The following is a 15,791-nucleotide window of genomic DNA, read 5'->3' as shown; positions in this document are numbered from 1 at the left end:
AAATCTGGTATAAGAGAATGTATGAATATAATGATTTCAAGCCTTTTGACTTTCAAGTTCACAAACATTATGAGTTAGAAAATGACATTGACCCAGAGACCCACTTCTACCAGGACATTAGAATGACTTGTGGGTATTATTCTGAGGACAAGTTCCATCCTGAAAGGGCTTTTCTGTGATCCACTTTAATAGTAGAAGTCTCTACAGTAACTTCTCCAAAATCAAAGATTACCTTCAACAGTTTCAGCAAAGATGTAGTGTAATAGCAATTTCAGAGACTTGGCTGAGTGATGATAAAGAACTGCAGGATGGATTAGAGGGTTATGAAATGTTTTGGCAAAATAGGGCCAACAGAAGGGGAGGGGTGTTGCCCTATTTGTGATGTCTGCTCTTAAATGCAAGATTATTGGTAATATGACAACTGTTATTGATAATCTAATGGAATGTGTTACCATTGAAATTAAGGCTGAAAGATCCAAAAACATATTAGTTAGTTGCATTTATAGAGCACCGGGGTCCTGTATTGATCAGTTTAATAAGAAGATTTCTGAGTTATATGAAAAACATAATGATAAGGTGATTCTGGTTTGTGGTGACTTCAACATTGATTTGCTAAAATCTAATGATCATATGAAAACTGCTGATTTTGTAAATATTATGTTTAGTTTGAGTGTTTATCCATTAATTGTAAAGCCTAGCAGAATAACGAAGCATAGTGCAACATTGATTGATAATATCTTTGTAAATATAACTGATGGAAAGATAAAAAAAAGTGGACTATTAGTAACTGATGTAAGTGATTATTTGCCTGTTTTTGCAGTGTTGGAAATGGACAACAAGTTAACATTAAGTATGAATGGGCAGTTTACTATGATCATTTGTTACAAACCCATACAAATAATATAATAACATACATTGTTGGAAATGACAACTCAATTATTCAAAATATAGACGATATTGTTAATGTGTTGTGTGTTAACTATTGACATGTCAATTATAAAAGAAGTAATTGACTATGTTCTCAAACCATTCACTTGTATATGTAATAAATCCTTTCTCACAGGTACTTCTCCTGATAAAATGAAAATTGCCAAAGTGGTTCCAATCTATAGAAATAGTGACAAACATATGGTATCAGATTATAGACCTGTGTCACTGGTACCTCAGTTTTCTACTTAAAATACTTGAAAAATTATTTGTAAACAGAGTGGACAACTTTGTTGCGAAATATGAGTTCTCTATCATGTTGAGACTATCTCTCCACCCTACATATTCCATATGTACGGGGACTGACCCCCACGGGGACAGCTGACATGGATATGAGTTACTGAGTGACCATCAATATGGGTTTAGGAGTAATTGATCTACATCTTTAGCAGTGATGGACTTAGTAGAAAATATAGCAACAGCAGTAGATAAAAAACAGCACACTGTAGGTGTATTTATTGATTTACATAAAGCGTTTGACACAATTGATCATTCCCTCCTTCTTCAGAAATGTCAACGCTATGCTATAAGAGGTGTCGTGCATCTTTGGTTAAGAAGTTACTTAGATAACATATCAGTTTGAAAAAAATCAATAATACTGAATCACATCTTAGAAGAGTAACCTATGGTGTTCCACAAGTTTCAGTATTGGGACCTTAGTTATTTATACTTAATTTACATGATATTTGTAAGGTATCTAATATGTTGAAATTTGTAACATTTGCTGATGATACAAGTTTATTTTGTTCATGAGACGACATGACAGAGTTATTAAAAATGGTAGAAAGGGAATTGATCAAGTTGAAAACATGGTTTGCCGTTAATAAGTTATCATTAAATGAAAATAAAACAAAATGTATGGTGTTCGGTGGTGTTCGGGCTAATTGTGAAATAAAACTGAACTTCAATCGTGTTAAAATTGAAGGAGTATATGATGTGTTTTGGAGTGATTTTAGATCATAAACCATGTTGGAAGCCACATAGAGAATATATTAAACGGAAACTATCGAAATCTATTGCTGTTCTTTATAAGCCAAGGGAGTTGTTCAACAAGAAATGTTTGTATATATTGTATTGTTCACTTGTAATGCCATATATGTCCTATTGTGCTGAAATTTGGGGAAATGCTTACAAAACAAATATAGATCCGATAACTAAACTTCAGAAAAGAGCCCTCAGAATAATACATATAGCAGGTTATCGGGAATCTACAAATCAATTGTTTATAGCATCTTTACACCTTAAAATTTCCAGACGTGTATTTAAAAACATTGGAAATACTTTCTTGAGTTGTCAACAGAAACCTTCCTGTCTGTATTCAAAAATTCTTTACATTAAGAGAAGGTAATTATAACTTAAAAGGGTTGTTAATTTATGAAACATGTAAAGTGAGAACCAATGTAAAATACAGATGTGTTTCAGTTTTGGGAGTTAAGTTATGGAATGGACTCAGTGCTGATTTGAAATTGTGTAGCTCTCTGTTGAGTTTTAAAAAAGTCTTAAGATGTAGAATGAATATGGATTATAATGTAAAATGATCAAATTGTAAAATACTTGAGGATTAATTCATTTATTTTCCTTTCTAAAATAGGATAGGCAAAAATAAGCCTGGGGCTTCAGCCTATTCCTTTTTCGGTTACAGACTGTGAGACAATTTGTGTGAAATAATCTTTGTTTTTTCAGAAGTATGTAACCAAAATTCAAATTCTTCATTCATTCATTTAAAAATCTTAAGAATATAGACAGGAATAAAACTGGAATGTTTGTGTCAATGGTGTGTTGGTTCTACTGAAGTGGAGATCTCTGGCTCAAAGTATGGGAAAAAAAAGAATAATTCTAAGAAAATAATCTGGGTGACTTTGAGATTTTAGACTATTTTGCTTCCAATATACATCTTCTTTCAGGCAAGTGGGAAGAAAACATTCGAAATACACATTTCATTTTATATCTTAGTTCAGATATATGTTCTGGAAATGTATGCAAAAAGCACATATTTAATTAAATGATGTCTCATTTGTATATTTAAACATCAAATTTCAGAGAACTTGTGACACAAACAATAATTGTCTTAATGTAAGTAATCAGCTGGGGTAGTTTCATGGTGATATCTGTTGATGAGTTGTTTTTAGCCCTGTCACCTGTAGATGTATAGACTATTATAACAGTGTATAACTTTAAAAGCCGTGTTCTCAAAATGAGTTTTTTCTCAAACTCTGAGACAGAAATCTGCACATCAGTAGCTGATGTACTTTGCATACACCAAACATTTCACTTTTATTTCTATCTGTATTCTGAAGGTTTTTACAGACAGGTTTGTTCATATATCATTCATAGCCTGATTTACATAAAATTGTATTCCTAAAAACATGATAAAAATAGATTTTTTTTTTTTAAAAGATTTTGACTGTCAACAAAATTAAACAAGAATTGTGAACCTGGCTTTATCCAATGTTCAGATCTTTGGTCTAAAGTATAAAAATCATCACAAATTTTAGTGTGCATGTTTAAAAAAGAATTTTATACAAAAAATAATTGTCTTAATCTAAGTAATCAACTGCGGAAGTTTCATGGTGGTATCTACAGGTGAAAAGGGCAGGAAATTTTAATTAATAGATATCACCATGAAACTTCTTCAGTTGATTACTTATATTAAAGCAATTATTTCTGGTATAACAAGTTTTCTAAAATCTGCAGCTTGGATGTTTTCTTGCCAACTAGTCTGAGAGAAGACATGAAGTCTATGGAAAGACTATGGAAGTGAAATAGCCCAAAATCTCAGAATTGACCGGTGCATTAAGAACATCGAAAAAGGTGCCTATCAGAGTCAGCTTTATTCCATTTAGAGTGCATGTCCTTCTTTGTGACTTGTATTTTTGACAATGTGCCAATAGGTGGTGCAAGAGAACTGTTTGATCGTCTCAGTATTGCTGGTTGCGTACATACATAAGCATGTGCTTGTGTAACCGCATACCCTTCCTTAATCGCTTGTCATAGTTCTTTGCAGCATTTCTAGCTATATATGAAATTGATCTATTAAACTGACAGTAACTGATAAGAGCATTATGTTTTGTACAGCACTTGTGGATGAAACCAAACCCTGGGCTGTGACACAAACTATTATTTCCATTAATGATACACAAATGCAAGTGATTTAAACTCTTCAAGAAACATACCTATCAAAAAATACAAAGATACAGCACCAATTTGTTTTTGTTTTTTTAATTACAACCACTGTGTGACCATAGTCTACTCTAGACCAACCTGCTCACAGTGTTTCCAGTTAGTTAAAAGCACACAGTTGTTGCACTAACACCAATAGTCTCATTTACATCAAAGACAAGACATGAGACAATGAGCATCCATAAATTACATAGCAATTTGTTCTCATGCACTCAATTGTTGATAGACGTTTGATGATTGTCTCTCTCTGAACTGCATTACAGTACATCATATGTCACAAGGGCCCATTTGTGTCAATGTCACTGCCAACGTGTGCCCACTTAGCCCTCGAAGGCTTCTAATTTACGTCAGTTAGAGGCAAAGAGGCACCAATCCAAACACAAGTGTTGTACATATATGTGACAGATGAGTAGCCTTCACATGCTATAACCTGCAAGTATCATTAAAAACCTGCCTGCAAGTCCACTTATGCAATAAAGTTTTGTGAGAGCTTTGATGAGAAATTAAAAGTACAAAACCCCAAGATTTACTGCCCATGTTTGCCTCTATATAGGCTTATATTATGAGAGTATTTAATAAGTCAGTATGATGAAAATATGCAATAATTGTGATAACACCATGATTTCTGGTTATTACTGAGAAATGATTAGGTAAAAGTTTAACCTGATCTACTGGTGGTATTATACACAGTGCATTCAGAACCCTACATTTTTTTCATGTTGTTATGTTGCAGCTATGCTGAAATCATTTACATTAATTTTACCTCTCATGAATCTATAGTCAAAACCCAATAATGACGATACAAAAACAGGTTTTTAGATTTGTTTTTGTTTTTCTTATTTATTATGACTAAATCTCACAATAACAGTATTCAGACCAACAACCCAGTACTTGAAGCACCTTCGGCAGTAATTACAGCCTGAGGTCTTCCTGGGTTTGACGCAACAAGCCTTTCAAACCTGGATCTTGGAATTTTTCATTCGTCTGGCCGATCCTCTCAAACGCTGTCAGGTTGGATAGGAGACGTCAGTGGATAGCTATTTTTTCTCCAGCAAGGTTTAATTCAGTAGTGCCTGATACAATCTGGGGTGCTCATTTTTTAAAACTAGATAGTGGTATCTTGTGGAACTAGACAACCTAAGGCATCCATTGGTACCAACCATGCTGACACTGCTTGTCAGGTAGGGGGGTAAGTAACTTTTCAAATTTAGGCTCAATTCTGGCGAGGAAACAACTGGCATGGCCATTTTCAAAGGGGCCCTTTGGTTGTCAACTAGCTTATACACTACAACAATATAATAAAAGCCCTGAAAATAAGTTCTAGCTTTTGGTTTTGTGACACCCCGAGACTTTCAATGGCCCTATCTAGCCATTCCCATGAAAAATTTCTGGGGGTGCCACTTGTTCTTTTGGGTTCCCTTTTACAAGGCGGGAATGCTGCGCTGTTATTCCACCTTACCATTGTTTATAAAAGGTACAACCATGGAATGGGAAACAGAGTCATCTCGCCTTTGAGCCAGCAGCAGAAGTAGTAACGACACTGAATCAATGTCTGTGTAAAAGGAACAGCCAGCAGGAAGGACCATAAATGGGACGGGTGTGATGTTTTGAAGGCATGTTATGTGTGCAACCCACCGCCCGGAGATTTATAAAGCAGCTAGAAGCAGTTAGCAGCTAACTCAAAGAAGAAGAATGATAGCCAAAAATGTCGGTAAACTGGGGAGACAGTGAGGTCAAAGAGCTCCTTACCCTCAGAGCAGAGAATGAGATCAACCGTCATAAAACAGGGACGGAATGATTGTTATTGCCATGTTAATGCCACTGTTATTGTTAATAAAGCACTGCTGATGTGTATGTTATATGTCACACTAGAGGCCAGCACTGTTACATTACGTCACACCCGTCACACCTCTGCCGGCAAGCTATGTAAAATCACACACTGGGGTGGCATTATGCTGCCATTATTTGGTTCTGTGTAAAAATGCGAAGATGGCATAAAAAAGGGACTTGGTAACAACCCTATAGAACAATCTCTGTAAAAAGGGCTACAGAGTTGTCCTTAAGAAACTCCTGCTTTGACTAGACTGTTCTGAGGGTCGTTGAGCTGTTGGAGGGTAAACCTTGGGCCCAGTCTGAGGTCAGTTTGGCCGAGTTACCTTTAAGAAGTGTTCTGGTTGTTCCAGACTTCTTCCATTTAAAAATCACCATGGTGCTTATGGGAACCTTCATTGTAGCAGAATATTTTTTCTATGCACAGCATTTTAGGCCTGGTTTGGTCAGCAAGCTCCTGAGAAAACCTACTGGATCTCTTCCACTTGCTCCTGAAATGTTCAGCACACTTTAGCAGCCACCTGTTGTTTCTCACTGTAAAGGTGGCAGTGACCTTTAGTGAGCATGCCAGAGAGCTGCTCCCCACAGTTCTGCTGTACATAAAAGACAGAGCTATGTGGATTTACCCATATGGGCTGAAATGAAAGCTGCACAGAGTGGCAGCCTGAGCTGACTCTGTGGGACTCTCAGTCAATACAACTTTTCCACATTTCAGGGAGTTATTTGAGTCATTGTTAATATCAATAATATCACTCACTGGAGCTTCAAACTGCTGCTGTTTCATTAGTGACTGGGTTTAAAAATGTCTCTGTCTGAATATACGATGCAGTCAGATATCTGCATGCAGGCACATAACAGAGGGAACTCACTCAAAAGTGAGTGGTGGTGTGCTTGCATTAAAATCTCATGCTATCTTGATGTCATTGCCTGGATGATTTAATGTATCACATGAGGTCATGGCTACAAACACAAGCCAACACTGATATACAGTTTGTGTTTAATCTTTGTAGACACAACTAAATGAGTGTCTGAACTACAAAAAGAACTGTTTTTGTTGGGAATCCCAACTCTTAGTTTGGTTTCATTTGGTTTTGGTCTCATGTCTCATCACTAACTCTCCTGTCAGTTCAGATCACGCCTCCCTCTCAGCCCATTCAATCTGCTCATTACCTGCACCTGATTTTCCTCGCCCATCGCCACACCTGTGGCTCATCCTCCCATCAGTCCTTCAGTATATATATCAGTCCATTTTCCCCTGCCCGCTGCCAGATTGTCTTGTGTTTCTGCCAAGCTATCCAGCATGCTTTCCCTTTTTTTTTTGCCTGATCACCTGTTTTTGACCCTGTCTGCCTGTTTTTTGGACTCTGGATTCCCTGCCTGCCCCTTGTCAGATTTGTTTGCTGGTTGGACTGATTTCCTGGTTTGACTTTCCCTGCAACTCTATTGTCTCTTTGTCGTGCATTTGGGTTCAAACCTGTTCTGTTGAATCTTACAGTTTTACATGAAAGCAGTCTGTTAAGTGTAAAACTATGTGTCAAGTGGACTCAAGTATGCTCAACCTGATTCACATTGATAAAAGCATACGTGACACTAACTTTCTCTCTAAATTTAAAATATGCCATCAGTAAAACCTTACATTGACACAAAAACACCCAGGACAGTGTTCAAGTGTTTTAGTAACCAGCCTGTAGAGTTGACCGAAAAGGATGAAATAACATCAGAGATCTCACAGAGAAAATTTTGGTAACATAGCTCATTATCGCAGTGCTTTCTGACAGCCAACTCACAAGTCTGGAGGTCAGAGCGTCCTTCAATGCACCAACATGAGGGTTGCCTGCTCACAACACTGTAACTTTGTGAGCATATTTTTGAAGCGCAGTTAAATAAAAGGAACCCAATGTTTGCCTAAAAGAGATAGGACCTAAAACAACTTACAGTTCACTAAAACATCTAAGGTGTAAAACACATCTTGTTGTAATGCCATTTTACCCAGACTGAACCAAAACAACCATATTACTTTAATTCAAAAATATTTTATAATTTTATAATTCAACCAAATACCAGTGTAATAGGGAGACAGTTATATAAAGAGCCATGTCTCACTGGAATACTCTGCCATACTTTATTCATCAAGGATCCACTATTTTAAAAATGGTTTAATGAAACATCTTAAAATGAGAAAGAAAAAGCAGAATAGGTATTCTTTACCGTAAAGTAAATTGCAATTTACTTCTAGCCGCACTAGGGGCCAGCCTGTTCACCACTTTGGTCAAGATTAAAATTGTTCCACAAATAATAATGGATTATCTAATGCCACCAGTAGACTTGGGTGACACATATATTCACATGTGCCGGGGTATTTGGTATATGATGGTATTTGTGTAAAACAAAAAAAGAAAAAAAAAAACAGTAAAAGTAAAGTAAAGTAAAGTAAAAGCTGAGCTACTGGTGACTGAAGTCACTGTAGCATGTATGTCATAGCCTACAATGCATTGTTTCTAATATGCAATGAGTCTACTTAGATGAGTCTTGCTGGGTCTAAAAACTTACGGCCCATAGAATAATAAATTGATTGGAAATAAGCACCCTTCTTTCATTTCATTCCATTTATTTATTTATTGAATTGGGACAATGCACATTAATCAACATTAATGTAATTAACATCAATGTAAATGCGCCAGACTTAGCATAAATGCTAAATTTCATCTGTAGTCCCAAGGCAGACACAGTAAGACTTTTAAAAACCTCACAACTACAAATCATACAATAGACATTTTCAAAACAAGACACAGGCAGACAATATCAAAACAGTCTTACACAAGTCCTACACCTAGGTACATTACAGTCTCCTCTAGTTAGCGCTGTAGTTCTTCGTCCATCATTGTCTTTTTTCTGGATGAAGTCATTCAGTGGTGGTGGTGGGGCAAGACCATTTAAGACTTTAAAAATGAGACAAACATCCATGAAGATTTGATAACTGTCTAGGTCAAGAATATTAAATTAATTTATGTGTGAAAATATCATGGCAGGAGGACAGCTGTTGCTGCAGATACCGACACATCAGTGGCTGAAGACTTCTGCTTCTGCAGTTGGTCATCTCAGTGTGTGGCAATTCTCCCAAACAGGGGCAGAGGCATTTTCTTTTTTACTACTCCTGTAACGTTATCCCCATCACTTAGCTCAGCTGCCTGTTCCAGCAGTATATACTGACCTCTGGTGGTGCATGCTGTGCACTGCAATAATACGTTACCTAAATACAGCATCTCTGTATCAGGTTAATAAAAGACGAGTATGTATAGTTTTGACGGTATTGAAAATTATATCCACTGGATTTGTAAATACTCCCGCATACCCTCATACCTTGATACTGCTCAAACCTAGCCACTTGCAGATCAAATCTTCAATTATTAAGAGAAATATTTTAACATCTACTGAATGGACTTGCACAAAGTATTGTGCAGCCATTCATGGTTCCCACTTAACCTGACTTTTCTTTGGTACCACAATGATGATGACATTTATGGTTCTTTGTGAAGTGTCTAGACAACACTCAAATGGATTGCCATGAAATTTAGTGGTGAGAAGACCCTTCGTCTAGTTATTTTCTGGTCAAAATTTCCATTTCCATCCACAAAGATGTGCAAAACTAACCTCAGATGTACTTTGTCTGTAGATGGTGGAAAATGCAAAACCAAAGTTGTACAAAGATGGAGCCAAAAACATCCCGAATAGAGGTGATGGTACCATCTTTGTAATATGGAACCAGGGTCTGCGCAATTATGATAGGGAAGTGGAGCTGCAGTATTGAGTTCTCGCTCATACTCCTGTCTGACCCAGCCACTTGGGGCGATCTTTGGCTTCACTTTTGGGGAGCTGTCATGCCATAAATCTTTATGCACAGATATTGTGTTAAACATTATAGAGAGGTTCAGGAATGAGTCCTAAAACCTAGCAATTAGTATTTTACCCCTCCTGGTTCCTTTATCCAGAAGTTAATGAGTTTCTGAACGTTTTTTGGTTATGTGGCGAGGGGGGAGGAGTAGGAATAGTAAAGCTAAGGTTGTCAACAACGCCACCCTGGGAATTTCACCCAGAGAATTATTTTTGCACTACAAGGCACACAGGTACGTTTACTCAAGAGGCGTGAGACGTGGTTCCAATTGATAAAAAAATACAATTTATTAAACAAATTGGGTAAAAACCGTAATTAAAAATGTCACACAGGGAGGGGAAAAGGAAACTGATCAGGGCTGAGGCCTAGTTGATGGACGGGGCCTAGTGCAGGGGAAGGATCCACCAAAAAAACAGAAATCAACTTATATCACCGGACACACGTGGCAGACACACACTCAGTGAAGTAACCCACTCCCAGGAACACTGCAGACAAGACAGAAGGGTGCCAACACCAGATCACCAACACCGCCACCACCGGCCTCCAGCCACTGAAAAGAGGGGAAGATAAAACAAATTAGTGGGGTTGCAACAAAAACACAAAGCAAAATCTAACAAAATTGTAATTAACGGGGCAGGGCACAAACTTAAACTTAACAAAATATATCAACCAATAACTACCCAATTCGGTTTCAAACAAATATAACCCAAACAAAAAGGAAAATAAAGAACAGAAAAACAAGACAATTTCCTAATTGCATAAAAAAAACCTTTCAAATTAATTCAATTAATTAACAAATGAGTTACCCAAACAGACCGAATCAAGTTCAACCCAAACAAAAACATACAAATAAACCTATACAAATAACCAAAAATAATGGTGTAAACCCACACTGTCACACATGCATTCCATATAAATAAAGAACCGTGCCCCGGCGTGCGGCCGAGCAACTGCCCGCACCAGACGTTGAAACAGAGTCACCAAGGGTCTATTTTGTTGAAGCAGAGCTACAAAGTGGTTTAATAGACCGCCGCGTGGCGCCGTGCCATAAAAGCGAAGCCGCAGCAGAGACACGCTGCAGACGCGGTGGAGACGAAGCAGCAGCCACAGCGCAGACAAAACAGCAGAAGCAGGGGAGACAGCAGCAGCCGCAGTGGAGACAAAACAGCAGCGCCCCAATAAGCTGGTTACAGTAATTCCTAATCAAGAAAAATACTATTAGCAATATTAAGTACACTGATGATGACGCGGTGCACGTTATGCTACACATACATACCTTTTTAGCAGCGATGGACACACACACACACACTCACGAGAGGAGGGAGGGAGAGAGGACCCCTGGCAGCCACCAGCATTTACCTGTGATCACACTAGCATTAGCCACCGGATAGCATCAACCATACCGCAGAGAGAGAGGACACCTACCACAGACACACGCAGCAGCGCATACAGGGGGGGGCCGGAGCAGCACACAGACAGTCGCCCTACAACACAACACCAATGCCTTAAGCACATTGAGAGACACAAACAACCAGCGAGGTGAAGCAGCGTGCAGCCATACCTGTCAGATCAAATGACCGCTGACCCGGAAGTGACGCAGAGGTGACGGAGGCGCAAAGGAAGAACTGGTGGGTGGACTGCCGCTTTTATACTGGCCCACCTCATCAGCGGCCACCAGCGGCACTCATTATAAACAGTGGCAAATCACAAAGGATAAACACCTCTATGCTGCTACATCCTGCCCCTCCTCCTTGGATCGTCGTCCCGACGATCGACAAATGAATGCTAACACAGTAAGCTACCTCCAAGGTCTAAACAAAGCAGAGACTGCATTGGACACGGAAGTCGGCGGATTGGCAGCCGGGACCTCTCCAGCTGACCGTGGAAGACGGTGGACATTTGGGTGCTGGCCAGCAGTTTGCCGTGTGGTCCGGCGTGGAGCCACCTGGCTGGAACCAGGACAAGGGACTAAATGAGGAGCTGAAGATGTTAATGCTCCCAAAGGTGGAACTACTAAAGGGCTAGACCGAAAAGAGTCTGGGTCCGATGGCGGCACTGACAGTTGGGACGTGGCCACAGCCGGTCTGGCAGGGGGCAAGGCAGAAGTGGCCACAGAAGGCTGCTGGCCAAGCACAAGCAAGTCATACTCAAATGAGCACTCCTCTTCAGAAGGCGGCCCTTCTACAGGTGGCGCGTTGTGGGAAGAGGCCTGACCAGGCGAGTCCATTCCAAGGACAGCCTTTAGCATGGTACGGTGGACCTGTCTGACCTTGGTGTTGTCGTCCACTGGCACAATAGTGTACACCGAGCCACCCTCCTTGGGTGCCCTCAACACTTGATACCTCACAGAGCTCCACCTATCTCGGGTCTTATGGGGCCCCCTTGCAGTGAAGTCTTGCAAGAACACCAACTGCCCTTCACTCAGTGGCACATCTCTAACATGCTGGTCATGGGCTCTCTTTCGGTGATCAGCAGCCTGTTGCAAGCGTTCCCTAGCGCCTTCAAATGCTACCTGCAGTCCAGCTTGATGTTCTTGAACCCACTCATGAATGGACCCACCAACAGGACTCTCAGCTCTACCCAACAGAAAGTCTACTGGCAGTCTGGGTTCCTCACCGAACATTAAGAAGAAGGGAGTCTCTCCTGTGGACTGATGGGGAGTTGTGTTATGGCAAAATAGCACATGGGGCAGACACACATGCCAATCCCTTTTTCGGGACACTGGCAGTGTACGAAGCATGTTGTGGAGCGTCCGGTTAAACCGCTCACACTGACCATTTCCTTCTGGGTGGTATGGGGTAGTGCGTGATTTTACAACGCCATACAAATTGCACAACTGCTGAATGAAAGAGCTTTCGAAGTTACGGCCCTGGTCGGAGTGCAAACGAGCAGGGACGCCAAACTTGTAGAACCACTCCGACACCAAGACCTTCGCCACAGTGGCAGCACGCTGATCCCGGGTGGGGACAGCAACTGTGTATTTGCTAAAAACATCTGTCAGGACCAAGACGTTTTCTATGCCATTCTGGGCAGGCTCTAGAGTGGTGTAGTCAATGGCAAGGATTTCATTGGGGCGTGAAGCCAACAGATGTCCCATAAAGCCACGAGCCCTTGGGTGGACATCCTTGGCCACTTGACACCTCTCACATGTCTGACACCATTGGGCCACATCAGAGGACATACCAGGCCAGTAGCATCGGGACCGTAGGAATGCCAGTGTCCGCTCCACTCCCTGGTGCCCGTGCTCCTGGTGGACTTGAGTCAAGACCTCGTTAGTCAACACACTAGGCAACAACAGCTGGAACACGGCCTCAGCGCCATCTGGGTACAACACTTTACGATACAAGATGCCATCTTTCTCAACCAGGCGGTCCCACTGCCGAAGCAAAACAAGTGTGGATTGGGACAGCTGTGCCCGCACCTCACGGCTGGGACGACGCTTCTGCTTCCACAACCCAAACAATTCCTGTATAACAGGATCAGCCTGTTGAGAGGCACGAAGCTCAGTGGTGGTGTACTGAGGCATGACTGAAATGGAAGCTTGCATGACCTCAGCCTTCCCCAACCCCAAAGCTTGCTGCAACGGCTTGGGCATGGCGGTACCTGGGAGCATAGCCTCTACGTCCTGGGGGCCCGGGGGATGTTGACGAGAAAGAGCGTCCGCATTGGTGTTATTCCGCCCTGACCGATACTTGATCTCAAAATCGAAAGAGGCTAGCTGGGCTGCCCATCTCTGCTCAGTGGCGGCCAACTTAGCAGAGGACAAATGACTGAGGGGATTGTTATCAGTGTACACAACACACTTATTGCCCAGCAGGTACTCCCTAAATTTCTCCGTCATGGCCCACTTAAGGGCCAAGAACTCAAGTTTCATGGAGCTGTAATTCACCATGTTCCTCTCTGTGGGTCTCAAACCCCGGCTAGCATAGGCTATTGGTCTCACCTTGCCTGCCTGCACCTGAGAAAGGACTGCTCCCAAGCCACCATGGCTTGCATCCACCTCCAGAATGAACGGGAGGGCAAAGTCTGCGTAGGCTAACACTGGTGTGGTGGTGAGCTTAGCCTTCAGTGCTGCAAAGCTCTGGTGGCACTTGTCAGTCCAACACCTGAGAAGCTGCTGGTCGGTCTTTCTACCAGACTTGCCGTTACCACACGCAGCTACAGCTTTATGCAGAGGGGCTGCTAGTTTAGCAAATCCCTCCACAAACCACCGGTAATAACTGGCGAAACCAAGGAAATAACGCAGCTCAGGGGCAGTGGTGGGAATTGGCCAGTTGGCAACCGCTTCGACCTTACTCGGATCGGTGGAGACACCGTTGCCAGAAATCACATGGCCCAAATAGTGTACCTGTTTCTGGAAGAACAAACACTTGCCGAGTTTGGCTTTAAGACCCTCCTGTTGAAGCCGCCCTAGCACCACCTTCAACCTCTCCAGATGCTGTTCCACAGTGGAGGAAAACACGACAATGTCATCAAGGTACAAAAGTAAGGACTGGCACTGTTGGTCCCCGAAGATGCGCTGCATTAGCCTCTGGAAGGTGCCGGGTGCATTGCAGAGCCCAAAAGGCATTCTGTTCCACTCAAACAAGCCAAATGGTGTACAAAATGCAGTCTTTGAACGGTCTGCCTCAGTGACTGGCACCTCGTTGTAACCACTGGCCAAGTCCAGGGTTGAGAACCAGCAAGCACCAGACAACGCATCCAGAGACTCCTCTATGCGTGGCAGAGGAAAAGCATCTTTTCGAGTCTTACTGTTGAGCTGCCTGTAGTCAACACACAGGCGTATGCTGCCATCTTTCTTCCGTACCAACACAATAGGAGACGCGTAGGGGCTACTACTCTCCCGAATGACCTGTGATGCAAGCAGCTGGCTGATGTGTTCCTGCACAACCTCATATTCTGAGGGTGGGATGTGCCTCACTGGAGTATCGTCCACCAAAGGAATGTCATGGGAGATGAGGTGTGTACAACCCAGATCGCCATCATGGGCTGAAAAGACAGGAGTGTACTGCCTAAGCAATGATCTCACCTGACCCTGTTCCTCAACAGATAACGTGGACAGATCAATGTTCTCTACCTGCTGCTGCACACTAGGGGAAGCTGTCTGGGAGGACACGGTGGCCACACTTGAAGGCACCTCGGTGATCCCTGAAAGAAGGCTGACGACATTTACAAAGTCCAGTGTGCCAACAGCAGTGCGAGGATGCAACACAATGTCAGTGGAGCCAACATTACTGACAGGTATGTAGGCCGTGCCCCCGATTACGCGGACCAAGGTAGGGGAAGCAAGCAACCCAGCTGGCAAACCAGCATCCAAGGGCTCAAACAGTACTGTAGAGCCTGAGTACTGCTCAGAACATGTGGCAGCCACGATTTTCATGACGCCACCGGATAGCATCAACCATACCGCAGAGAGAGAGGACACCTACCACAGACACACGCAGCAGCGCATACAGGGGGGGGCCGGAGCAGCACACAGGCAGTCGCCCTACAACACAACACCAATGCCTTAAGCACATTGAGAGACACAAACAACCAGCGAGGTGAAGCAGCGTGCAGCCATACCTGTCGGATCAAATGACCGCTGACCCGGAAGTGACGCAGAGGTGACGGAGGCGCAAAGGAAGAACTGGTGGGTGGACTGCCGCTTTTATACTGGCCCACCTCATCAGCGGCCACCAGCGGCACTCATTATAAACAGTGGCAAATCACAAAGGATAAACACCTCTATGCTGCTACAGTTACATGCCTGAATAAGGTCTGTGGTTGACACAAGCTTAGGAGGCTTCACATTTTTTTTATGACATAAAATACATCAGTAAGTACCACACTCGTGAATTTTGAAGCTTTTATGTGTCTTTAAAAAGGCAGTTGCTAAGAAGTGGCTAAATGAGACTGCAGA

The 15,791-nt window shown here is 42.0% G+C and overlaps 1 protein-coding gene across 1 annotated transcript; it reads right to left on the bottom strand.

The window, feature by feature from the left end:
• Positions 1–11,674: 11,674 nt before the first annotated feature.
• LOC126395988 (retrovirus-related Pol polyprotein from transposon 412) lies at positions 11,675–15,269 on the bottom strand. Its single transcript, XM_050053791.1, has 3 exons — positions 12,349–15,269; positions 11,950–12,072; positions 11,675–11,834 (listed from the first exon to the last, which is right to left on the bottom strand). Exons 1-3 carry the CDS (start codon positions 15,267–15,269, stop codon positions 11,675–11,677), a joined length of 3,204 nt encoding a protein of 1,067 aa, XP_049909748.1.
• Positions 15,270–15,791: the final 522 nt, after the last annotated feature.

Source organism: Epinephelus moara, chromosome 9, assembly GCF_006386435.1.
Source record: "Epinephelus moara isolate mb chromosome 9, YSFRI_EMoa_1.0, whole genome shotgun sequence".
Classification (NCBI taxonomy): Eukaryota; Metazoa; Chordata; class Actinopteri; order Perciformes; family Serranidae; genus Epinephelus; species Epinephelus moara.
This window is presented reverse-complemented; position numbering and strand designations above follow the sequence as displayed.

What these genes read in the sequence shown, in the direction of transcription:
- LOC126395988 (XM_050053791.1), bottom strand. Translation starts at nt 15,269, where the DNA reads ATGAAAATCGTGGCTGCCACATGTTCTGAGCAGTACTCAGGCTCTACA. An exon ending in CAGGCTGCTGATCACCGAAA is followed by an intron (nt 12,073 to 12,348) that starts GAGAGCCCATGA and finishes CGCGCCACCTGT; the next exon opens with AGAAGGGCCGCCTTCTGAAG. An exon ending in GCTGTGGCCACGTCCCAACT is followed by an intron (nt 11,835 to 11,949) that starts GTCAGTGCCGCC and finishes GGTTCCAGCCAG; the next exon opens with GTGGCTCCACGCCGGACCAC.